The sequence below is a fragment of the Mobula hypostoma genome, chromosome 3 (genome assembly GCF_963921235.1).
Source record: "Mobula hypostoma chromosome 3, sMobHyp1.1, whole genome shotgun sequence".
NCBI classification, from domain to species: Eukaryota; Metazoa; Chordata; class Chondrichthyes; order Myliobatiformes; family Myliobatidae; genus Mobula; species Mobula hypostoma.
In genome coordinates this window covers 38,371,980-38,397,211 of record NC_086099.1, presented here as the reverse complement: position 1 = coordinate 38,397,211, position 25,232 = coordinate 38,371,980, and the positions used below count along the sequence as shown (strand labels likewise).

The following is a 25,232-nucleotide window of genomic DNA, read 5'->3' as shown; positions in this document are numbered from 1 at the left end:
TGCTGGGAAAAGACAGCATTATCTATACCTCATGATTTTGTGATTTCTTTAAAGCCCTCAATCTACTAAGATCCAGAAAAAAAAACCCCAACCTATCCCATCTTGCATTATATCATTAGGCCTCCAGTCCCAGCGACGGGTGAATTTTAATAATTTTGTTATTTTTAATAAATGTGGAATTTTGATATAAGGGTAGATAGATTGTAACTTAAGGGCATCATGACTTTCAGCAGTAATCGCGGTTTAACATTGTCTTTAACAAATTAATTATATCTCATTCAATAACTCTTTACATTTTCTGAATGTTTTAACAAATATATAGTGTAAAAATAAAGGTGGATTGATAAGTATTCCAGTCAGCAAGGAATCGTACAGCTCATCTTGTACATATGGGTTCATTTGTGTACACTTGAAGTTGTTGTCTGCGCCAAAATTTAAGGCACCATTCGTCTGTGATTTCGCTACCCCAAAAATTACTAGAATATAATCTCCTTTGAGCTCTACAGCGACTTGTCCTTGAATTTCTCTTTATCCTTTGAAAAACTGAATTAACATTTTAAATAATTTTTTTCTCAACTTTAATATACCTGGAGTGAAACGGCTTCGCCCCGTGATCAGATTTTTCCCCAGACCAGAAAGGAAAAGCAGAAACAAAAACAAAACTTGCGCACTTCGAGCCATACAGCAGCTTCGCCAGAGTGATTGATGGGAGGCTCTACCAATCAGCAGCAGGAGAAGGCGCGCAAGGTCCAATCGGTGGTGCAAGGACAGGGCTGACGGGGGCTGCGGGGGAAAGGAGGAAGGAGGAACGAGGAAGTGGCTGGTCCGGTGGTTGGGGTGGATGAACCGTGTTCATTTCGAGGGCTTCAAATGGAGGTGTGCTGTGTTTTATCATTATTTGTGTTTCCAGAAACGGACTTAGAAGCCGTAATTTCGATAGGTTTTTTTTTGTTGTGGTTGCGGAGTAAACAACCTAGCCATTGTGATTGGTCAAATAAATTTATTTAAGACTCTCTCCAGATTACTATTTTAGTATTTATGATTGATTTAAATGATGTTGTGCCGCGCTGGCTGCTGTTGCTGTTCCAGGTTTTTCAGCCACTGATAGACCTTTTAGCTTCGACCTTTTAGGCCCGAGTTCCTTCCCTCCCTGCAATCCCACTTTCCTCGTTAAAACCTATCCTTCGGCCGAACTTCTGGTCATCGTTTCTATTATTTTGGCGCAGCGTCAACTTTTGAATATCCTATGTCAAATACAGGTTCTTCATTTACTGGCCCTGTATACTGTGAAATTGTAGGCCGACTAGGGAATCCACTTGGACTGCTCTTAAATAGTCTTCCGATTGACGTCTCGATGTTGTTATGCCCAAATCGTTTCACTTTTTGGCCTACACGATATGCTCATTGAACTATCTCTAGGGATAATATGCTGCTTTCTTGCCCTTTTCTGTAGCGATAGCTTCAGATTATTGGCCTCTTGTTCAAAGTCCAGTTTGATGTAATCAGTCAGGAAAATGAGTGATCGGAGTTAGTGCAACCAATGCTATCGTGCTTGACTGCTTCATTTGTACTGTTATGTATTATTTGTTTCTTTTGTCTCTGTTCTGCTTACCTTCCAGACAACGAATCAGTTTTAAAATCAACGTTTTAAATACTTTTCTCTGAATTGTATTTCAGTTAAGACCAACACTTATTATTTCTCTTTCTGCACGTCACACTTTTACTTTCAATTTCTCCTCCTGAGCAACTGTGATGCATTTGCTTAGGAAGTTGTAGTTTGCTGCAACAAGAACTTGGGTAGTGCAGAAGAAGCCACTTTGTTCTGGTTTGAAGTTATATAGAAACATAGAAAATAGGTGCAGGAGTAGGCCATTCGGCCCATCGAGACTGCACCACCATTCAGTATGATCATGGCTGATCATCCAACTCAGAACCCTGTACCAGCCTTCCCTCCATACCCCCTGATCCCCTTAGCCATAAGGGCCATATCTAACTCCCTCTTAAATATAGCCAGTGAACTGGCCTCAACTGTGGCAGAGAATTCCACAGAAGTTTTTGCTAATCTCAGTCCTGAAAGGCTTCCCCTTTATCCTCAAACTGTGACCTCTCGTTCTGGACTTCCCCAACATCGGGAACAATCTTCCTGCATCTAGCCTGTCCAATCTCTTTAGGATTTTATACGTTTCAATAAGATTCCCCCTCAATCTTCTAAATTTCAACGAGTATAAGCCTAGTCGATCCAGTCTTTCATCATATGAAAGTCCTGCCATCCCAGGAATCAATCTGGTGAACCTTCTTTGTACTCCCTCTATGGCAAGGATGTCTTTCCTCAGATTAGGGAACCAAAACTGCACACAATACTCCAGATGTGGTCTCACCAAGGCCTTGTACAACTGCAGTAGTACTTCCCTGCTCCTGTACTCGAATCCTCTTGTTATGAATGCCAGCATACCATTCGCCTTTTTCACCGCCTGCTGTACCTGCATGCCCACTTTCAATGACTGGTGTATAATGACATCCAAGTCTCGTTGCACCTCCCCTTTTCCTAATCTGCCACCATTCAGATAATAATCTGTTTTCCTGTTTTTGCCACCAAAGTGGATAACCTCACATTTATCCACATTAAATTGCATCTGCCATGAATTTGCCCACTCACCTAACCTATCCAAGTCACCCTGCATCCTCTTAGCATCCTCCTCACAGCTAACACTGCCGCCCAGCTTCGTGTCATCCACAAACTTGGAGATGCTACATTTAATTCCCTCATCCAAGTCATTAATATATATTGTAAACAACTGGGGTCCCAGCACTGAGCCTTGCGGTACCCCACTAGTCACCGCCTGCCATTCTGAAAAGGTCCCGTTTATTCCCACTCTTTGCTTCCTGTCTGCTAACCAATTCTCCACCCACACCAATACCTTACCCCCAATACTGTGTGCTTTAAGTTTGCACACTAATCTCCTGTGTGGGACCTTGTCAAAAGCCTTTTGAAAATCCAAATATGCCACATCCACTGGTTCTCCCCTATCCACTCTACTAGTTACATCCTCAAAAAATTCAATGAGATTCATCAGACATGATTTTCCTTTCACAAATCCATGCTGACTTTGTCTGATGATTTCACCGGTTTCCAAATGCGCTGTTATCACATCTTTGATAACTGACTCTAGCATTTTCCCCACCACCGATGTTGTGCTAACCGGTCTATAATTCCCCGGTTTCTCTCTCCCTCCTTTTTTAAAAAGTGGGGTTACATTAGCCACCCTCCAATCCTCAGGAACTAATCCAGAATCTAAAGAGTTTTGAAAAATTATCACTAATGCATCCACTATTTCTTGGGCTACTTCCTTAAGCACTCTGGGATGCAGACCATCTGGCCCTGGGGATTTATCTGCCTTTAATCCCTTCAATTTACCTAACACCACTTCCCTACTAACATGTATTTCCCTCAGTTCCTCCATCTCACTGGACCCTCTGTCCCCTACTATTTCCGGAAGATTATTTATGTCCTCTTTAGTGAAGACAGAACCAAAGTAGTTATTCAATTGGTCTGCCATGTCCTTGCTCCCCATAATCAATTCACCTGTTTCTGTCTGTAGGGGACCTAGATGCATGCATGTTTCAGATTTCTTTCCCTGAATGTCATTCTTGACCCAAATTGTTTCTTTCTGACAAACTGGTAGTGTCGATGTTACAGACAGTTAAACATTGCTGGATTTGAAGTAGCATCTGTGCGTGATTAAGCCAGGCATCTTGAGTGCTAACCCAGTAATGTTAAAATGTTGTCATTCTTGACTCTTGTTTAACATCCTTGGGTATGTAGAAATTCTTAGCCCTCCAAGTTGCGCATATGATGACTTGGAAATACTGTAATTTGCCAATATTGTTGTTGAGTCTATGATGACTCTTGTAACTCCCTGCCCAACGTCATTGGAAGTACCTTTATCACACAGACTACAGTGGTTTTAAACATTTTGCTATCACCTGTGATAGATATTTGCTTCCTGGGTCAGGGAGGCTCTTGGTTTTTTTTGGCGGAGCTTACTTTCCTAAACACAACAGGGATCACTTGCAGAGATCAAATGGTTAAACTACCAACTATATTCTTTATGTCGTCTCTGGTCTTAAATGGGAGCCTGTCTTCAGTTCTTAACAAGAGTCAAGAATGAAAGCATTTTAACATTACTGCGTTAGTTCTCCAGATGCCTGGTTTAAGCACTCATAGGTGCAACTTCAAATGGAAAGCCGTAACCAGCTTGATGATGACTATAAGTTCTATTGCATCCGGTGCTCCCGGTGCGGCCTCCCCTACATCGGTGAAACCCGACGCAGATTGGGGGACGGCTTCGTTGAGCACCTCCGCTCCGTGCACCACAACAGACAGGATCTCCCGGTAGCCACCCACTTCAACTCTGCTTCCCATTCCCATTCAGATATGTCCATACATGGCCTCCTGTACTGTCATGATGAGGCTAAACTCAGGTTGGAGGAGCAACACCTCATATACTGTCTGGGTAGTTTCCAGCCCCTTGGTATGAACATAGAATTCTCCAACTTCCGGTAATTCCCTCCCCCTCCCTTCCCCTATCCCAGTTTCACTCTGCCCCCTCCACCAGCTGCCTATCACTTCCCTCATGGTTCCGCCTCCCATTGTGTTTTCCCCTATTCCTTCTTCACCTTTCCTGCCTATCACCTCCCCGCTTCCCCTCCCCCACCCCTTTGTCTTTCCCGTTACTGGTTTTTCACCTGGCACCTACCAGCCTTCTCCTTCCCACCCTCCCCCCACCTTCTTTATAGGGCCTCTGCCCCTTCCCTCTACAGTCCTGATGAAGGGTTCCCGCCAGAAACGTCGACGGATCATTTCCACGGATGCTGCCCGAGCTGCTGAGTTCCTCCAGCGTGTTGTGAGTGTTGCTGTGACCCCAGCATCTGCAGATTATTTTGTGTATAGAGTCACAAAGTTACTGGCTCATAGCACAAGGCTAATTGCAGTATAAGACAATGGGTTATTTAATGTGGCGTATTTCAAACTGGTCAATGCTGGGTAAGTTGCTTAGTTCAAGGGAACTTGCAGACAAGATGTAGACAATTACTTAGCAGATCAGTACTTACTACTTACTGGTGTTTCGGGCAGCAATGAAGGCCCTCCACCTCTGGCGATATTTAGTGCTTCTTTCATCATGTCAATAGCTTCCTCTGTCAGTCATGCAAGACCCGGGTGGAGACTCAGGAATACCATTGCATTCAGATGTAGAGGGATTCTTCACTGCTGTTTCTTTAACGTTTTACCAGTCAGTGTTGTTAGCACTGAGCTGAACCCCCGAACATGAAGGACCGGTAGACAACGCTTAATCTGGCCTTTACCCTTTGATCTGTTTGACATGGGTGACCCTCCCATGAGCCAAAGCATAAAGCCCTGACTCCAGCCAGCATAGCTCTCTGGGTCATTGAAGCACACAAGCCTCCAAACCCAAAGACAAGGTTGTGGTCCTCTTGGAGGTAGCAGGTCAATAACTGACCTGTTAGTAAGTTGGAAGGTTTATGTACTCAGGGAAGTTAGCTTCACAGCAGTTCAGGCGTATAAGGAATGGGGTATGGAACATCAAGAAGCATGAAAGAAACACAAGGGGAACTACAGTCTATTCCTCTGCCTTCAATTTCTGTGATGGATGACTGGTTCATCTGCACCATTGGTATGTCCTTTTAGCTTCTTGGAAATTGTACCTGTGTTTTGGAAATCCTTTGTGTTTTAGAAATGGTTTGTAATTTGGAGGTCTTTTAAAAGATAGAAAATCCCTGTGAGTTTTTAAATGTGTTTTAGGAATGTAGTTTCAATTTAAACATGTATCACTGCAAATAACTTAACTGTGTTACAACTGTGTAAGCAACTACTTTGTTAGCTGGAAGTTTCTTCTCTTTGGTAATGAGGGAGAACCCACTGCTCATGTAGTGGGTATAGGCAGCTAAACTCACCATAGAGAATAAACAGAGAAGTGAACTAGGCTTTAAAGATTCGGTAGTTATAGTATAACCTCCCTTTAGTGGGGTACTTGTGGCTATCCATATTGGGTTAGAATTAAAGTCCTTGTTTGAGTTTAGAACTATGCAGTCACCAAACCCAATACCATCAAACACCGCCATAGACAAATAGGAATGAGCAATGAAAATTTGGCTGTGAATGACTATAACAAGTTTTACAATATCTGAAGGTTGTACGTATATACTGAAGGAAAAAGTAATTTTCCAATGGGCAGGTTTTTCAGGGGCAACTCGATTACTGATAGCTCTAATTTTGTCAAGGGCATGCATACATCATTTTCTTGCTTCAGTTTTGCTTGGCTGTAGTAAGTGACACTACCAGAGGAAAGATTCCATGGGGATTTGGGCATTTCCAAGCATTTCATTCAAATATTATTTGTATTTAAAATTAAAACTCAGCAGGGTAGATGGCTTGTTTGGAGAGAAATGAAGCCACTGACTCTCAATAGGAATTTAAAAATATTAGAAATAACCTTAAGGTTGTAGAGAAATGGAGGATTGGAGATAACAGAATGGAATGTCCTTTGCTACGTTGGAGATGAGAAAAGCTTCAGCGATGTGGTGGTGTCAGTTAAAAGGGCAGGGGTGGAGAAGATGAATTAAACATAATATACCAGTGAAGGGGAGAAAATTAGTAGTGCTGGAATTGAGAGGCATGATGCTAGAATAACTGGTTATCTGAAATTCTTGATCTTGATGTCATTATTTTGGAGGACCTGTCCTGAGCCCAGCGCATGAGTGTAATTATGAAGAAAGCATGACCATACCTCTATATCCTTAGGAGTTTGCTAATATTTGGCATGACATCTCAAACTTTGACCATCTTCCCTAGATTTGTGGAGAGTATATTGACTGGCTGCATCACAGCCTAGTATAGAAACACCAATGCCCTTGAACAGAAAATCCTACAAAAAATAGTGGATATGACCCAGTCCAAATCAGGCAAAGCCCTTCCCACCATTGTGCAGGTCTATGTGAAGTGTTGTCACAGGAAAGCAGCATCCATTATCTACATCTCCTCTGTAATCTCTGTCAGCACAGGAGAATCACAGGGATTTAGCCCCCTGCTCTACTTGCTTTGCCCTAATGACTGTGTGTCTAAATACAACTTCAACACTGTATACAAGTTTGCTGATGACACCACTGTTGTGGCCTGTATCAAAGGTGATGAATCAGTATATTAGATTAGATTCAACTTTATTGTCATTGTGCCGAGTAGAGATACAAAGCCAATGAAATGCAGTTAGCATCTAACCAGAAATGCAAAGAATAGTGTTGTTTACAAAATAACTGCAAATAAAAAGTAAGTGCCACAGCACATAAATATAAAAGTACTGAGATAGTACAATACAGATGCAATACTGCTTAGCGCTGTGATGTGAGGTTCAGCAGGGTCACAGCCTCAGGGAAGAGGTCTTCTTGTGCCTACAGGAGGGAGATTGAAAACTTGGTTTGAGTGGTGTCCTAACAACCACCCCGCTCACTCCATATCTGTAAGGCCAAGGAACTGATTATAGAATTCAGGAGAGGGAAACCAGAAGTTCAATGAGCCAGTAATCATCGGAGGATGAGAGATGAAGAGGGTCAGTAACTTTAAATTCATGAATATCACTGTTTCCGAGGACCTGTCCTGGACCCATCATATAAATATAATTGCAAAGAAAGCACAACTGTACCCCTACTTCCTCAGGAATCTGTGGAGATTTGGCATATCATCAAACAACTTGGCAAACTTCTATCAGTATGTGGTGGAAAGAGTGCTGAACTGGCTGCATGAATGCTTGATAAGAGAAAGTAATGCCTTTGAGCAGAACATCCTGTAAAAGGTAGTGGATTCGGCCCCATACATCATGCGTAAAACCCTCCCAACCATTGAGCACATCTACATGAAACATTGCTTAGATAAGTAGCATCCATCATCAAAGATCCTGGCCACTCAGGCCATGCTCTTTTCTTGCTGCTGCCATCAGAATTTGTAAAACCCGGTTCAAGAACAGCTATTACCCCTCAACCATCAGGCTCTTGAACAAAATGGGATAACTACACTCATTCTACTTCTGCTGTTCCCACAACCTTTAAGGACTCTATATCTTGTTATTTCTAGCTTGTTATTTATCGCCATTTATTTATAACTGCATTTGCGCAGTTTGTTTTCCATTAATCCTATTTAAAGTTACTGTTCTATAGATTTGCTAAGTATGCCTGCAAAAAACGAATCTCAGTGTTGTACGGTGATGTGTATGTACTTTGAAAATAAATTTTACTTTGAACCTCCACCACCCAAATCATGCTCTCCTCTTGCTGCTGCCCTCAGGAAGAAGGTACAGGAGCCTCAGGACTCGTCCCCTGGTTCAGGAATAGTTATTACCCCTCATCATCAAGCTTGTGAACCAAAGATGATAACTTCACTCAACTTTTCTTGCCCCGTCATTGAAATGTTTCCACAACCTATGGACTCATTTTCAAGACCATTCATCTCATGTTCTCAATATTTATTGCTTATATATTTATTGTAATTCTTTCTTTTTCTAATTTGTACAGTTTGTCTTTTGCACACTAGTGAAACACCCAAGTTAGTGTGGTCTCTCATTGATTCTATTTAGTTATTATTCTATTATGGAGTTATTGAGTAGGTCCACAGGAAAATGGATCTCAAGGGTGTGTATGGTGACATAAACGTATTTTGGTAATAAACTTACTTTGAGCTTTGAAGTCCTGAAGGCTGTGATGTGCCAAATCAGAAGGCAAGGTGCTGCTTCTTGAATTTAAGGTACCATTGGAACAATGAGGGAAGTTCAACGTAGGGATGGAATGGAGAATTAAAGTGACAATTCTGGGATTTTATGGATAAAATTCCGGGGTTTTATTCCAGGTCAGATATATGGATCAGAAATGTTTGAGCTAAATACATGTAAATAGATGTGGCTTAGATGAGCACCTTGGTCAACATAGACTGTTGGGCCGAAGGGCCTGTTCCGATGCTGTCCGATCTGTGTTGGAAAACCACAGCAATGGAGCCTGATCAGTACCACTTCCTTTCTACATCACCCCTGCAGGGCTATGCCACAGAATCTGCCTTTACTTGCCCACTGTCATCATGGGGAGCTGATTGTTCTGGACGGATCACAGATAGGAATTTCTGACTTGCTTGATACACTTGCTCCCAGTGTTCATGGTATTGAAACACTGATCATTAAAAGGGGTTGGTAAAACTTAAATCATTCACTGAGGTTGAAGCAAACCCAGTTATATTCAGGAAGAGTTAAAAATGAAAAATGCTTGTACTGTACTCGTATTTACACCTGCTTCAGGTAACTTGTAGAAGTGATGCATTAGTAAAGATGATATATTTATTGCTTATTTTCGCCTTTTGCAGGTGTTTCCTGAAGTCAGAGCAATCATTGATTTAAGCATTTTTAAGGACAAAGAAAATGAAGCACTGGGTATCATTAAACTAAGCAAAGTATGTGGAAAATGTCAAGGTGGCCTTAAAAGTTATGAAGTTATCGATTCATTTGAAAAGATTGATAAAATTCACACTGAATTAACGAAGCTTAAAATTGGGCTGTCTGGAACAGGCATTTCAAAGTCCTCGGGCGCAGAACCTCGTGCATCCTCTGAGGAGGAGAGCTCAGTGTCCTATGAAGTGAAATCTTCAATGTCGTCTGGTACTGAGTTTTCAGGTTCCTCCAGAAAAGAGTCTGTAAAAGCTTCGGGTGCAAAATCTACAAAGTGCTCTCATACAGAATCCGTGAGATCCGGAATGGAGTTTGGAAAGCCTGCTACGAAGTCTCTTGGTGCGGGATCGGCAAGGCTTTCTGAAACGGAAACTCCAGTGCCTCATGCATCGCTGAACTCATGTGATCATGATTTAATAACTGTAGACAGAACAATTATGAGTTACATTGAAAACACTCATAATGATGAGCTGCAAAAAATAGAGAGAGATTTTGATGTCAGCAGAGAAATAATACATACTGAGCAATGGTCAACCGTAGAATTTATACAAAATAAGAAAAAGATACCATGCTATGCTGCAAAAGAAAAGTTTATTGATTTCTATCAACGTATTGTGACAAATCTATGCATGTCAACAATAACACCTAACCTTAGAGGGAGAGGCCTAACAATTAAAAACGTGGAAGCATTTCTCCAAAAGAATTTTCCAAAAGTTTGGGTTATATCTAAGGATACAGAACTTAATTTATTTGGAAGTACTGATGATATTAAGAAAGTTGAAGCTGCCCTGGATTCCAGTAAAAGGCAAGAGAATTTTCAACCTGGCCCATTTGGTGCCAATACAGTAGACTCGGGCAGGAGGCAACCTTTACAATCTGAAAGTAAACTCGCCTCAAATTCAGATACCATGATAAGAAAAGCAAAAGATGAGGACAAAACATGTCCAATTTGCTTGGATGAAATGAAGGTCCAAAGAATATTAAACTGCAAACATTCATTTTGTAGGGAATGCATAGACATAGCTTTTAAAACTAAGTCTGCCTGCCCTGTATGTGGAGAAGTGTATGGAGAATTAAAGGGTAACCAACCTGAAGGTGGCCGGATGACTCACAGGATCATGCAAATGCATCTTCCCGGTTATGACAAATATGATACCATTGAGATACACTACCAAATACCAGATGGATTTCAGGGGGTGAGTAGCTGTTTTGCTGTAACATCATTCTGAGCTTAAGATGTGATTACAGAATGATAGAGCAGTACATAGCAGCAGAGATAATTTCGCTGATCAAGTCTACTTTGGCTGCATGAAAAGCAATCCTGACATTTTTTTTCTTTATTCAGGAATTTTTTTGTTAGTCAGGACCCTTTTTGAAAGCTGCTGTCTGTTTGTATCTGGGTTTCCGCCATCTTGGCCAGCAGTTCTTCTTTACATCATGTATAAAACAGTCTTGGTTTATGTAGCACTGGACATTGAACTACCTTCAATGGCTCCTCTTTTCGTGTCCAGATTTTCAGTATGATGTCCTCCATCTATCCCTGGCACAATATATAGTTTCCATGTGCAGGATTATCACAAAAAGTGGCATGAGTTTCTACACACACGCATTGGTAATACCCTGCTTTGAATGCTCCAACTTCACTAAATGTTGTCTAATGCCAAAGGATGAATGAGTGGAATTTTCTTCTTAATCAAATATTGAAAATAGTGAAAACATTGTTGTTTGTTACCATAACAAATTCTGATCCTTTTTTTACAAACCTTATCTTTGCCTCTGATCATTTCCTGAAACTGAAGTCGACTGTTTGAAACTTTGGTTTCTTCGAATACTTAGAATTCGATTTTAATCCTTCATATCCACATAATCTCAAAACCGTTTGCATTCTATGTTTTAATTTTGCTATTTGTGGCCTTGCCTCAACTTAAAACCTGAAATCGTCATACATATCTTTGTAATGCCCAGATTGTTCTATTACAGTGCATTCCAAATGGAATATTCTCATTCCTGCATTCAAATCTGTCCATCAGGTCACTTCTCCCTTTCCATGCAGTGTCCTTCAATTCTTTATTGCATTGACATAAGGCATCAATTTGTGGTAGTTTGGTGTTTTGAGCCGAGACTAATTGGAGATCTGAAGCGTAAGCAGACATACCTCACTTAGGTTTGCCAATTGATCACAGAAGGCATTGACTTGTGGCAGTTTGGTGTTTTGAGCAATGGCCAATTGGAGATTGGGATTGATAGGCAAGAACAAATTAAAATAAGGCAAGGCAAACTGAGTGGCCATTGATGGAGCAGCCAACATTGGAGTGGACAGTGTTAGAGTGGGCATTTTGAGGCTTCAGCGAGGAGAGGCTTGAGTGAGTGAAGGTGAAAAAAGCTGTAGGCATATTCCCTTCCCCCTCACCCCCCACAGTCTATTTATTGTTTTTCATTCTTTATATTTGTTCAGTTAGAACAGTAGGGAAGCCAAGTCTCTGGGTATATTTAAGGCAGAGGTTGATAGGTTCTTGATTGGTAGGGTACGGCCACTCATCAACCATCAACCTCCTCCAAGCATTGCTGACCTTTGGACCATCACTCCCAGTCCACCAGCTCTCTCCACACGTGTCTTCCTCCTTCATCTCTCGCCGACAAAAGACTGCGAAAATCCCTCTTCCAGACCCTCAAGAAAGAACAACACCCCTCCCATTGGCTAACATACATTCCAAAGTCCCCATTATCTCTAGTCATAACCCAAACCTTGCTGCTACAGAGAAACCATTACCTTAGCCTTAGCAGTAAAACATTACAGAGAAGCCGTTACACCAGCAGTGAAACCTTACAGCGTGTTACACTCCTTATAGGCAGTGGCAGGAAATGAATCTGGGTCACTTCTACTGTAAAGTGTTGTGCTAACCACTATGCTACCTGAATTAAGTCATCTTATGGTCTTTACAATAATCTTTTACCACTCACGCACTTCTCTGCATGCTGTCTAGCTTATCAAAATTACTTCTCTTAGAACACAGAAGGTAGGACTTCCCAGATTGATCTGGTGCTCCAAAGTCGTCTTGTCCTTCTTAAAGTGCATTATCTGAAATTGTACGGAATTCTTCAATCTAATATTTTTGTTTTTGCACTCAGTGCCTCTCAGCAGTACAGCTTAGAATTCTAATATGTGATTCACAGTAGCAGGAATAGGCTTGTTTGATGAGATTATTTTGCCATTTATTTTCATATATGCACTCATGACTCTTGTTAACAATGATAAAGAAGCAATTATCAATGGCATTTTTAAAATTAATAATTAACCCAGCGAAATTTGCTAAAATTGCTAAATTTAGAAGACATAGAAACATAGAAACATAGAAAATAGGTGCAGGAGTAGGCCATTCGGCCCTTCGAGCCTGCACCGCCATTTATTATGATCATGGCTGATCATCCAACTCAGAACCCAGCCTTCCCTCCATACCCCCTGACCCCTGTAGCCACAAGGGCCATATCTAACTCCCTCTTAAACATAGCCAATGAACTGGCCTTAACTGTTTGCTGTGGCAGAGAATTCCACAGATTCACCACTCTCTGTGTGAAGAAGTTTTTCCTAATCTCGGTCCTATAAGGCTTCCCCTCTATCCTCAAACTGTGACCCCTCGTTCTGGACCTCCCCAACATCGGGAACAATCTTCCCGCATCTAGCCTGTCCAATCCCTTTAGGATCTTATACGTTTCAATCAGATCCCCCCTCAATCTTCTAAATTCCAACGAGTACAAGCCCAGTTCATCCAGTCTTTCATCATATGAAAGACCTGCCATCCCAGGAATCAATCTGGTGAACCTTCTTTGTACTCCCTCTATGGCAAAGATGTCTTTCCTCAGATTAGGAGACCAAAACTGCACACAATACTCCAGGTGTGGTCTCACCAAGGCCTTGTACAACTGCAGTAGTACCTCCCTGCTCCTGTACTCGAATCCTCTCGCTATAAATGCCAGCATACCGTTCGCCTTTTTCACCGCCTGCTGTACCTGCATGCCCACTTTCAATGACTGGTGTATAATGACACCCAGGTCTCGTTGCACCTCCCCTTTTCCTAATCGGCCACCATTCAGATAATAATCTGTTTTCCTATTTTTGCCACCAAAGTGGATAACTTCACATTTATCCACATTAAATTGCATCTGCCATGAGTTTGCCCACTCACCCAACCTATCCAAGTCACCCTGCATCCTCTTAGCATCCTCCTCACTGCTAACACTGCCACCCAGCTTCGTGTCATCCGCAAACTTGGAGATGCTGCATTTAATTCCCTCATCCAAGTCATTAATATATATTGTAAACAACTGGGGTCCCAGCACTGAGCCTTGCGGTACCCCACTAGTCACCGCCTGCCATTCTGAAAAGGTCCCGTTTATTCCCACTCTTTGCTTCCTGTCTGCTAACTAATTCTCCACCCACACCAATACCTTACCCCCAATACCGTGTGCTTTAAGTTTGCACACTAATCTCCTGTGTGGGACCTTGTCAAAAGCCTTTTGAAAATCCAAATATACCACATCCACTGGTTCTCCCCTATCCACTCTACTAGTTACATCCTCAAAAAATTCTATGAGATTCGTCAGACATGATTTTCCTTTCACAAATCCATGCTGACTTTGTCCGATCATTTCACCGCTTTCCAAATGTGCTGTTATCACATCCTTGATAACTGACTCCAGCAGTTTCCCCACCACCGACGTTAGGCTAACCGGCCTATAATTCCCCGGTTTCTCTCTCCCTCCTTTTTTAAAAAGTGGGGTTACATTAGCCACCCTCCAATCCTCAGGAACCAGTCCAGAATCTAACGAGTTTTGAAAAATTATCACTAATGCATCCACTATTTCTTGGGCTACTTCCTTAAGCACTCTGGGATGCAGACCATCTGGCCCTGGGGATTTATCTGCCTTCAATCCCTTCAATTTACCTAACACCACTTCCCTACTAACATGTATTTCACTCAGTTCCTCCATCTCACTGGACCCTCTGTCCCTAACTATTTCTGGAAGATTATTTATGTCCTCCTTAGTGAAGACAGAACCAAAGTAATTATTCAATTGGTCTGCCATGTCCTTGCTCCCCATAATCAATTCACCTGTTTCTGTCTGCAGGGGACCTACATTTGTCTTTATCAGTCTTTTCCTTTTTACATATCTATAAAAGCTTTTACAGTCTGTTTTTATGTTCTCTGCCAGTTTTCTCTCATAATCTTTTTTCCCCTTCCTAATTAAGCCCTTTGTCCTCCTCTGCTGAACTCTGAATTTCTCCCAGTCCTCAGGTGAGCCACTTTCTCTGGATAATTTGTATGCTACTTCTTTGGAATTGATACTATCCCTAATTTCTCTTGTCAGCCACGGGTGCACTACCTTCCTTGATTTATTCTTTTGCCAAAATGGGATGAACAATTGTTGTAGTTCATCCATGCAACCTTTAAATGCTTGCCATTGCATATCCACCGTCAATCCTTTAAGTGTCATTTGCCAGTCTATCTTAGCTAATTCACGTCTCATACCTTCAAAGTTACCCCTCTAAGTTCAGAACCTTTGTTTCTGAATTAACTATGTCACTCTCCATGTTAATGAAGAATTCCACCATATTATGGTCACTCTTACCCAAGGGGCCTCTCACGACAAGATCGCTAATTAACCCTTCCTCATTGCTCAAAACCCAGTCCAGAATAGCCTGCTCTCTAGTCGGTTCCTCGACATGTTGGTTCAAAAAACCATCCCGCATACATTCCAAGAAATCCTCTTCCTCAGCACCTTTACCAATTTGGTTCACCCAGTCTACATGTAGATTGAAGTCACCCATTATAACTGCTGTTCCTTTATTGCACACATTTCTAATTTCCTGTTTAATACCATCTCCGACCTCACTACTACTGTTAGGTGGCCTGTACACAACTCCCACCAGCGTCTTCTGCCCCTTAGTGTTACGCAGCTCTACCCATATCGATTCCACATCTTCCCGGCTTATGTCCTTCCTTTCTATTGCGTTAATCTCTTTTTTAACCAGCAACGCCACCCCACCTCCACTTCCTTCATGTCTATCCCTCCTGAATATTGAATATCCCTGAACGTTGAGCTCCCATCCCTGGTCACCCTGGAGCCATGTCTCTGTGATCCCAACTATATCATAATCATTAATAACAATCTGCACTTTCAATTCATCCACCTTATTACGAATGCTGCTTGCATTGACACATAAAGCCTTCAGGCGCTCTTTTACAACTCTCTTAGCCCTTTTTAATGCTTGCCCTGGATTTGTCGGCCTGCCACTTTTTCTTTTCTCCTTTGTACTTTTTGCTTCTACCCTCACTTTACACCCCTCTGTCTCTCTGCACTGGTTCCCATCCCTCTGTTGTGAACTAACCTCCTCACGCCTAGCCTCTTTAATTTGATTCCCACCCCCCAACCATTCTAGTTTAAAGTCACCTCAGTAGCCCCCGCTAATCTCCCTGCCAGGATATTGGTCCCCCTAGGATTCAAGTGTAACCCGTCCTTTTTGTACAGGTCACGCCTGCACCAATAGAGATCCCAATGATCCAAAAACTTGAATCCCTGCCCCCTGCTCCAATCCCTCAGCCACGCATTTATCCTCCACCTCATCGCATTCCTACTCTCACTGTCGCGTGGCACAGGCAGTAATCCCGAGATTACTACCTTTGCGGTCCTTTTTCTCAACTCCCTTCCTAGCTCCCTATATTCTTCTTTCAGGACCTCATCCCTTTTCCTACCTATGTCATTGGTACCTATATGTACCACGACCTCTGGCTCCTCACCCTCCCACTTCAGGATATCTTGGACACGATCAGAAATATCCCGGACCCTGGCACCAGGGAGGCAAACTACCATCCGGGTCTCTGGACTGCGTCCACAGAATCGTCTATCTGACCCCCTTACTATCGAGTCCCCTATCACAACTGCCCTCCTCTTCCTTGCCCTACCCTTCTGAGCTACAGGGCCAGACTCTGTGCCGGAGGCAGGGCCACTGTCGCTTCCCCCCGGTAAGCTGTCCCCTCCAACAGTACTCAAACAGGAGTACCTGTTGTTAAGGGGCACAGCCACCGGGGTACTCCCCATCACCTGCCTTTTCCCCTTCCCCTACCTAACTGTGACCCACTTGTCTGCCTCCCGTGGCCCCGGCGTGACCACCTCCCTTCCACTCCTCTCTATCACCTCCTCGCTCTCCCTGACCAGACGAAGGTCATCGAGCTGCAGCTCCAGTTCCATAACGCGGTCCCTTAGGAGCAGTTCCTCAGTTCTGTGATGCTTAGCACATAGTGTTTTAAAACTTCACTTTTACTGACCTGACTCTAATTTATACACCCCTGATTATCAATTTGTTAGGAAATCCCAAATATTTATTATCTAGGTCAGCAGGTGATGTTTCCTAAGATCCTTAAAATGACCAGACCTCTGGTTACAGCATTCCCTTTGGACTTCCCCTTGTTTGCCATAAAATATGTGTATTGTAGTCAGGTATGACTTCTAAAGCAGAAAGTAATGAAAAGGTGGGTTGCGATATTACTAACATTGAATAATCTGGAAAATCTGCCTCTTCAGCACCAAAGCCTCAAGTATGCCCAATAATCAGACTTTCACAATAATTTCCCATAATTCTTGATGAAATTACACACTAATCCACTGTATTAGCTGCTCTTCAATCGACAGAGCCAAGACAGAGCCATCTGCACTCATCTAGTGGAAAAATGAAGGGCTGACAAGCTGGCCCATTGAATTCTGGCGCCATGTGGGATTGTGGATAGACCCTGACTGTTAGCAAGCATGAGGGATGAGCTTCATCTGTCAAAATTGTTAGGGATTTAAAAGCTTTCAAATCTGTTAGTGTGAAGTTCTGGGTGGGGGCGTGGTCGACAGCCTGCCCCTGCATTTCTAATACCCAGTACTGTTTATTGTTCTTGTGTTAAAATGCTTTTGTGGGATTATGGTGGGAAGTTCCAGTTCGTTTGTTACATTTTAGCTTGGGTTATCCAGTTATTTGCTGATGTATTTGTGGGTCACCCTAACTGTAACCGGGGTGTGTGATGGTCACCTCCCCCGTCGGTATGAGACTGGTTGGGTTCACTCTCTGGGTCATAATACCCGGTCTGTTTTGTGTCTATCACAATAAAACGGTTGTTGAGTTAAAGTTTCCTCATCTGTCATTATGGACCAACTTGTGTCAACTTGACTCAAATCACCTCATCTGTCACCAACATTCATTCCACGGTCAAAGTCACTTAGATCACATTTCTTCCACATTCTGATGTTTGGTCTGAGCAACAACTAACCACTTGACCATGTCTGCTTGATTTTATGCATTGAGTTGCTGCCACATGTTGGCTGATTAGATACTTACATTAACGAGCAGGTGCACCTAATAAAAGTGGCCACAGAGTGTAGAATGTAGCCATTCGGAGGTTTGAGAAGGCAGTTCAGCTCTCTCCTATAGTGAGATTTTTTTCAACTCCATCAGTACCACATTCCCAAAAGAAAGTCCGGCTCCCTAAGAGGGAGGTAAATACATTTACTATAATGGCCCCAGGCATGAGGTATGTTATTTAGGCAGACTGGAGAAGGTGGGATTTCTCTCCCTTGATTAGAGGAGGCCAAGAAATGTGACAGGTGCACAAAATCATGAGGGCTTGTGTATGAATAAATTTAGAAAAATTGTACCCAATGGTAGAAAGGTTTGTAACTGAATGAAGCCTCTAAGTTAATGACGAAAACACAGGTAACATGAGAAAACTATGTTTTTCGTTTACTGAATTGTCATGATCTGGATGCAGATTCATTACTAATACTTAAAATAAAAGGGATTTGTAATTGAGGGAAAAGGTTTTAAAGGACTGTGGAGAATATACAATGAAAGGGCTAGTTATCAGCTTTTTAAAATTATTATTCTACCCATCATAGTGAAACTAAGACAAGCAAGTATGGCATTTTTGTCATGTCTGCATGTGGAGATAAACCAAGTCATCAAAAAACTTGAGACCTCCCAAATCTTTTTGATTGTTCACTGAATAAACTTACTGAGTCATTACAGAGTGGGGGAATAGGAGCAGAACTATAGTTTTAATATTAGAACATGCTGATAATTTCATAACGTTATTTGTTTAACTTGTAGAAAGAGCATCCACAGCCGGGCCAAAGGTATAATGGTACAGCACGTACTGCTTACTTACCAAACAGTCCTGAGGGGAAAAAGGTGCTCAGGCTTCTACAGCGAGCTTTCAATCAAAAACTAATCTTCACTGTTGGAACATCTAGTACCACAGGGAGAAGCAATGTGGTGACCTGGAATGATATTCATCATAAAACAAGTATTTTTGGAGGGCCATCAGCGTAAGTATGGTATTGAGGTTAAGTTTATCTTTCATCATTATATGGTATATGAAAGTTTTTAAAAATTGTCTTGTGGAGTCCTACAGAAAATGTGAATTGCTGCAACCTATTCACTTTTTTTACAAAAGCAGCTGAATGTATAACTGGATGACAGCTATATTCTGATGTTTTCCATCCATTAATTCAATGGATGGAAAATTTGGGAGAACCTAAATATAATCAACCAATCACTGAATGACTGTTTTCCACCAGTACTAAATCTTTTACGTATGTTAGATAGTCTTTTTACATCAAACATTGGATTTTTTTTATTGCTCTAATTAAAAAAGCATTGATTTATTAATTCTTTCATGCTTTGCAATTACTGTATCTAATTGATAACCAGAAAGTAATTTACCCATTGTGTAAAATTCCAAAATGCTCACAGAATAAAGTTGATCAGCTCTGATTTGTATGACACTGTCACACACAATAGATCGCTCCCTTCATCTCTGTGTTAGTGTTAGGAACTGAATCTAGTTGCACTTTAAATTGCTGACTTGATTTAACTGAAGTCTTCAATTTTATTTTACTCTCATCTACTTTTGGTATTTAAATCAATACAGTATTTTGCAAAATCATAGATGATTGAACAGCTGATTACTCAGCTCTGATGCTCTTGCACATTTATTCTGTTCAATTTCAGCTGTTTTCCTGTTGCTGCTGGACACCAGCATTGGTTGCTTGATTTCGCGTGCCAAATACAGCTGGTCATCTTCCATTTCTCGGCTTTAATATGTCTTGTTACAGCTTTGTCAGCATGTATCATCTCAGTGCCCTTAAACTTCCATTTGTTAATATGATGATGAGGTCAGGTCTCACCCATTTCTTTGGCTAGCAGGTTTTGCTCTGTCCATGACACAGTTTCCTTTCAATAAGATTGGATATCAACCTTTTTTGGGACACGTATGTGGCATCATTATTCCAGTGAATGTGGCATAAAATAAAGAAAATTTTCGTCAAGAAATACAGAAGTTTTCCCAAGGTTGGGGCCTCAAGATCTAGAGAGCATAGGTTTATAGTGAGAGGTGAAAGATTTAACTGGAATCTGAGGGGTACCATTTTCTCTCGTACTGTATATGGAATCAGCTGCCTGTGGAAGTTGTTGAGGCAGGTATGCTAACAAATTTTAAAGGCAATTGGACAGGTATATGGGCAGGATAGGTTTAGAGGGATGTGTGCCAAACGTGTTCAAATGGGGCTGGCTTAGATGGTATCCTGATCAACCAAGATCAGTTGGGCCGAAAAGGGCCTGTGTCTGAGATGTCTGACTCTGAGTTGTTAAAGTACACAGCTTCTCAATATACATTTGCAATAGATAAGAAGTCACTATGTTTCAGGTGAGGACCTTTTATCTTAAGTCCCAATTCCCTTCATCAATGGTTTTAATGTACCTGGCCACACTGCCATCTGATTAACTTTTACTGACAATTTCACGCAACTTTGCTTTTTTTCCTTTTTCAGTGATGATTTATTTGAAGTCCATTTTAATAACCTGTTGCAGAAAACAATCATTCATGGATTTGCTGCCCTTACAGGAGAAACTAAAAATAGAATTAACCCACTTTTTAATCATGTTTTCCAATTACAACCTTTTTTTTTCAAAAGTATGAAGATGGTGCTCGGCTATAGCTATTGAAAAGGCCAAAAGTTTCAAAAAATGGTTAGAATCTACAGGATCCACAAGAGAGCTATGCTCTCTTCTTACTGTTCCCATTAGGAAGGAGGGACGGGAGCCTTGCGTCCCACAGGAAGTTAACACCCTCAACCATCGGGCTTCTGAACCAGTGTGGATAACTTTACTCACCTCAACACTGAACAGGCTCCACAACCAATGGACTCATTTCCAAGGACTCTACAACTTGTGTTGTTAATTTTATGTATGTATGTATGTATTTATTAATTATTTGGGTTTTTTGTATTTGTTTCTCTTTTGCACATTGTCAGTTTTTGTGTGTAGTTCTACTGTGAATGCCCACAAGAAAATGAATCTCAGGGTAGTATATGGAGTCATATACATACTTTGATAATAAATTTCTTTGATCTTTGAGAAACTATCTCAACTATCTGCGGGACCCAAGGTGGTGTGAGACCCTGGGCTCCTATACCTCTTCGCGAAGAGAGCAGGTCCTTGATCATGGATGCTGCTTTCCTGTGGCAGTACTCAATGGTGGGGAGGACTTTACCTTTGGATTCTAACCGATTGGTGAAACTGCTGGCCCTTTCAATAGCTATAACCAAGCATTATCTTCATACTTTTGGAAAGAATACGGTTGTAATCAGAAAATATGATTTTAAAAACTATCTCAAAGGAGTAAAAAAGAACAGAAAGTGAAGTGAAACTCTCGGAGTGCTTGAACAAGACTAAATAACTGCACAGACCATTAATAAGGGAATTGTAGGTGGGGAACAGACTTGAATATAGGTATTTAATACAACTGATAAAGAAGAAGGAATAAGGTACAAAAAATGTTAGTAGCCCATTTTAATACATAGTTTGCCATCTTTTGCACCTTATTTATCCCAAGCTTTGCCTGTTGGTGCTGGATAGCAGAGCCGTTTGATACAATTGGCCATCACAATATTTTGTTCACTTCTAAGGTCTGTAAGTAAATTACTGAAAGAATTGCTGGCATGCAAAGGCTTCTTGTGCCCATGCTTCTAATGGAACTTTGTAAAACTTCTGTTTTGTATTGTACGTGCTGAAATGTCAGCTTTCAAAATGGCCTTTTGGAATGAACAAGAATATTCAAAATGCTAACTTTGGAAACATCTGTGGTCAAGGTTTATAGACATTGGAGGGATGTGGAGAGGGAGAAGTATTTTATTGTAGTTCTATTCTGGAACTAGAACAAACATACATTTTGTAACAGTGACTAGAAAAATGACCAATTTGTTATAAAAATCCATTTGGTTCATTAAGGAATGGAAATCTGCCACCTTTATCTGGTGTGGTCTTCATATGAGTCCAGGCGACCCATGTGATCGGCACTTAAATTTCTACAGAAATGACTTAGCAAGCCATTTATTTGTAGGTATTTCACCACCAGCACCACCATCCAACATCTTGTGGGGGAGGCAGAAGGATGGTGGGAATTGAGGACTATAAGCAATCCTGGGGGGAGGGGGGAATTAAACAACAAAACAGTCCAGGAAATATTAGAGTATATTGGTATTTTCTGTTTTGTGTTGGCACAATAACTTAAGAGCTTGCTGTTACTTAATTTTTAGGTTTGGGTATCCCGATCCAACCTATCTGGCAAGAGTGCAGGATGAGTTGAAGGCCAAAGGAATTTTCTGAACTGTATTGTAAAGGAAACAATAATGTTCAATATTCATGTGTTGTAGGTGTTGCTGCTTGTAGTTTGAAAATGCTTTAATTAAGATCATGTATATTGCTGCCCAACAACAATCACTTGTAAGCTTAATGTAAGTAAATTAATGCATTGACTTTCACAAAGAGCATAAATAGCAATAATCTGATCCATAATTGCAGTTTCCTTTTGTCAAATAGAAACTTTAATTTATTTGTGGATTTCTGTGCCAAATAGTATATCTTGGTGCATTGGAGTAAATTTACTGCAAAACACATAGTAATATTGCAGCTACTGTGTCAAATGGCACTGTAATGACTTCTGGTTTATTTTTCCCACAAAAAAGATGTAGGTTCCAGGCACAGAAAATATCTTAAGAGTGATTGTAACTATTGAATGTCACAATTATCTCAATTATCTTGAAAACCAGTAAATAAATGTAGCAGGGAAAGACAATGCGGAGAATACAATATCAAACTAGAAATTTACCTTAGTTCATTTCATCTGCTCTTCCTATTCCCTATCACGCTAATATTTCATCTCCTCCTAGAATATCTTTTCATCTCCAAGAATTTATAAAATAGGATGATACAAGGAATACTAAGTCTTTGGAACAGTTCAGTTGTCAATAATCAAGGAAGACCACAAATATACGAAAATCAAATCAAGAACATGTAAGCAAAAGTGACAGCTGCTTTATAAGATAGAAATAAAGAATGCTCACTGATTTTTTTTAAGTCACTTTGAGGCATTTTCTCTATTTGAAATTTATCTTACTATTGCACCTACACTGGATTGAAATATCCAGGTGACCATAATTACAATTATTCTTATGAATGTGCCCATGGAATAGAAGCATTACACTCTCCAAGAGAAGTAAATTAATAATCTGGAAACCGCCTTTTAAAAGTGTTATGTTTGATAATCATGACTCATTGTAACCAAGCTGATTTTGTATTGTACAACAAGATTTAAGAGAAATCTGGAACAACTTGTGCTTCATAGCCTTTTCTCAGTGTGAAGTTCTATTTTTGAGTTTTACACTGAAAGTGCATATTATGTATCACATATCATTGATAAACTACTGCATCATATTATTCCTTTATACTTGCAATACAAACATACTGTATATGTGGCTAGCAGAAAGATGTTCAATGTTAGAAAGTAAATCAAATTATGTTGTGTGTTAGCAAATAACCATTTAAACCCACTTAAAACTCTTCTGTCTGCCATTTTACTTGAGGGGTTATTCTGTGGCTGTAAGAAATGTATTTATCATGATTCCTAGGTGTGGTATCCTTTGTAGTAGTTTCCCATTTAATATTGCAGCAGAGTGCAAAATGTTGATATTACTTTGTAGCTGAAAGAGCAGCTCAACCTTATTGAAATAAATTTGTGTGAAAATGACATCTTTACCAATGAGAGATATTTTACTTTTGTACATTGTCATGCATCAAAATAAATTTGCCTCACCTTGATGGTGTATATTTTGTATTGCAGCTTATCCATGTGACCCATCTTTAAAAACACAAAGTAATATTCAGTTCAAAGAGTAACTTTTATGATTCAGTGAGAAACTTGTTTGTAATATTTCACTCCACAATCTGTGCACCTCAATCTTGTCAACAAAATATAATCTTAGCTGAACTCGCCCACTAAAATAAATTGTATACCTGTAGCTGGTTTGGTTGGATGATTTGAATAGTACAAAGTACTTTATGCCTTGTAGCTCTACATTGAACATCTATCATAAACTATCACCCACTGTAACCAGTCTGTATAAAAGATGACTCAAAATTCCTTCATGTTAGTTAAGTGCAAAGGAATGGATACCGTGATATTTACAAAATTGTAGATGATCATAATTTGATAAAGCTGCTTTATGCAATTCACCATGCCAGATGGTTTAGACTCAGTTTTCATGTTCTTACATTTAAATTCTTAAGATTTGGATTATAGTTGTTACACATACTCAGTTTTGCATGATTTGTGATATCCTAAATAGCCAATGTGAACAATGGTGAATTCATTTAATATTCAGAGTAAGGCTATTCCACTGTCTCAATATTGGAAAGTATTTGGTTACTGTGGAGACGTGATGATGATCAACATTGGGAATAAAGTCTTTTGCTCCCTCAGCGTTGCTTTAATTATCAGAAAATAGTTGCTAATTGGTGACCTAATTTCATAAATCTTCATTCATTAAATTTTTGTCAATACCTTTGGTTAATAAAACCTATCCATGTTGGGTTACAGATTGACAATTGAGTTAGGATCAATTATTACTTGTAAAATGCATTTCCAAATTTCTGTACCATTTTCATATGAAGTGTTAGCTAATCACATTTGTCCCCTCTTCATCACTATGCAGTTACTATTGTATAGTAGCACTCACATCCACAGTGCTGAAATGCTTTGAAAGCTTGGTCGTGGCCAGAATCGACTCTTTCCTCAGCAAGGACCTGGACCCATTACAATTTGCCTATTGCCACAATAGATCTACGGCAGACGCAATCTCAATGATTGTTTACCAGGTTTTAGATCACCTGGACAATACAAACACCTACATCAGGATGCTGTTCATTGACTATAGCTCAGTGATTAATATCATCATTCCTACTGTAATTGTTACACATTTTTTCCCTATGTTATCATGTCTTGCATTGCCTGCTGCCACTAAGTTAATAAATTTCACGGCATATAGTGGTGATATTAAACCTGATTCTGATTCTAGACACTCTACCTAATGGGTCATTTATCATTATGCTCTATCTGATCTAATTAATATGTAGGTCTATCCTTCTGTTTTCTGTCTCCATTGTGCCCTATGTTGTGTGTTTATTATGTAGTCACGTGGGTGGGGCATGGTAAAATCAAGATGTTTAGTAACATATTTGTGCATTGTTCTCTGCAGTTTAGAACTGGGGACTGTTGGGCATCATATCTTTTGTTTAATTACATCTCTTAATTACATTTGAGAGCACAACTTCACTTAGGCACGTTTAATATTGCTAGTTTT

At 40.6% G+C, this 25,232-nt stretch overlaps 1 protein-coding gene across 1 annotated transcript; it reads left to right on the top strand.

Moving 5' to 3' along the window:
- The first annotated feature begins 765 nt into the window (after positions 1 to 765).
- si:dkey-3h3.3 (uncharacterized protein LOC100144568 homolog) lies at positions 766 to 24,374 on the top strand. The gene is made up of 4 exons (XM_063042905.1): positions 766 to 876; positions 9,416 to 10,693; positions 18,643 to 18,860; positions 22,131 to 24,374. Exons 1-4 carry the CDS (start codon positions 871 to 873, stop codon positions 22,198 to 22,200), a joined length of 1,572 nt encoding a protein of 523 aa, XP_062898975.1. The 5' UTR covers positions 766 to 870; the 3' UTR covers positions 22,201 to 24,374.
- The last annotated feature ends 858 nt before the right edge of the window (positions 24,375 to 25,232 follow it).

Excerpts from the sequence above, each read along its gene's own strand:
- si:dkey-3h3.3 (XM_063042905.1), top strand. Across the intron at positions 10,694-18,642 it reads TACCAGATGGATTTCAGGGG|AAAGAGCATCCACAGCCGGG; the intron begins GTGAGTAGCTGT and ends TTTAACTTGTAG. Across the intron at positions 18,861-22,130 it reads ATTTTTGGAGGGCCATCAGC|GTTTGGGTATCCCGATCCAA; the intron begins GTAAGTATGGTA and ends CTTAATTTTTAG.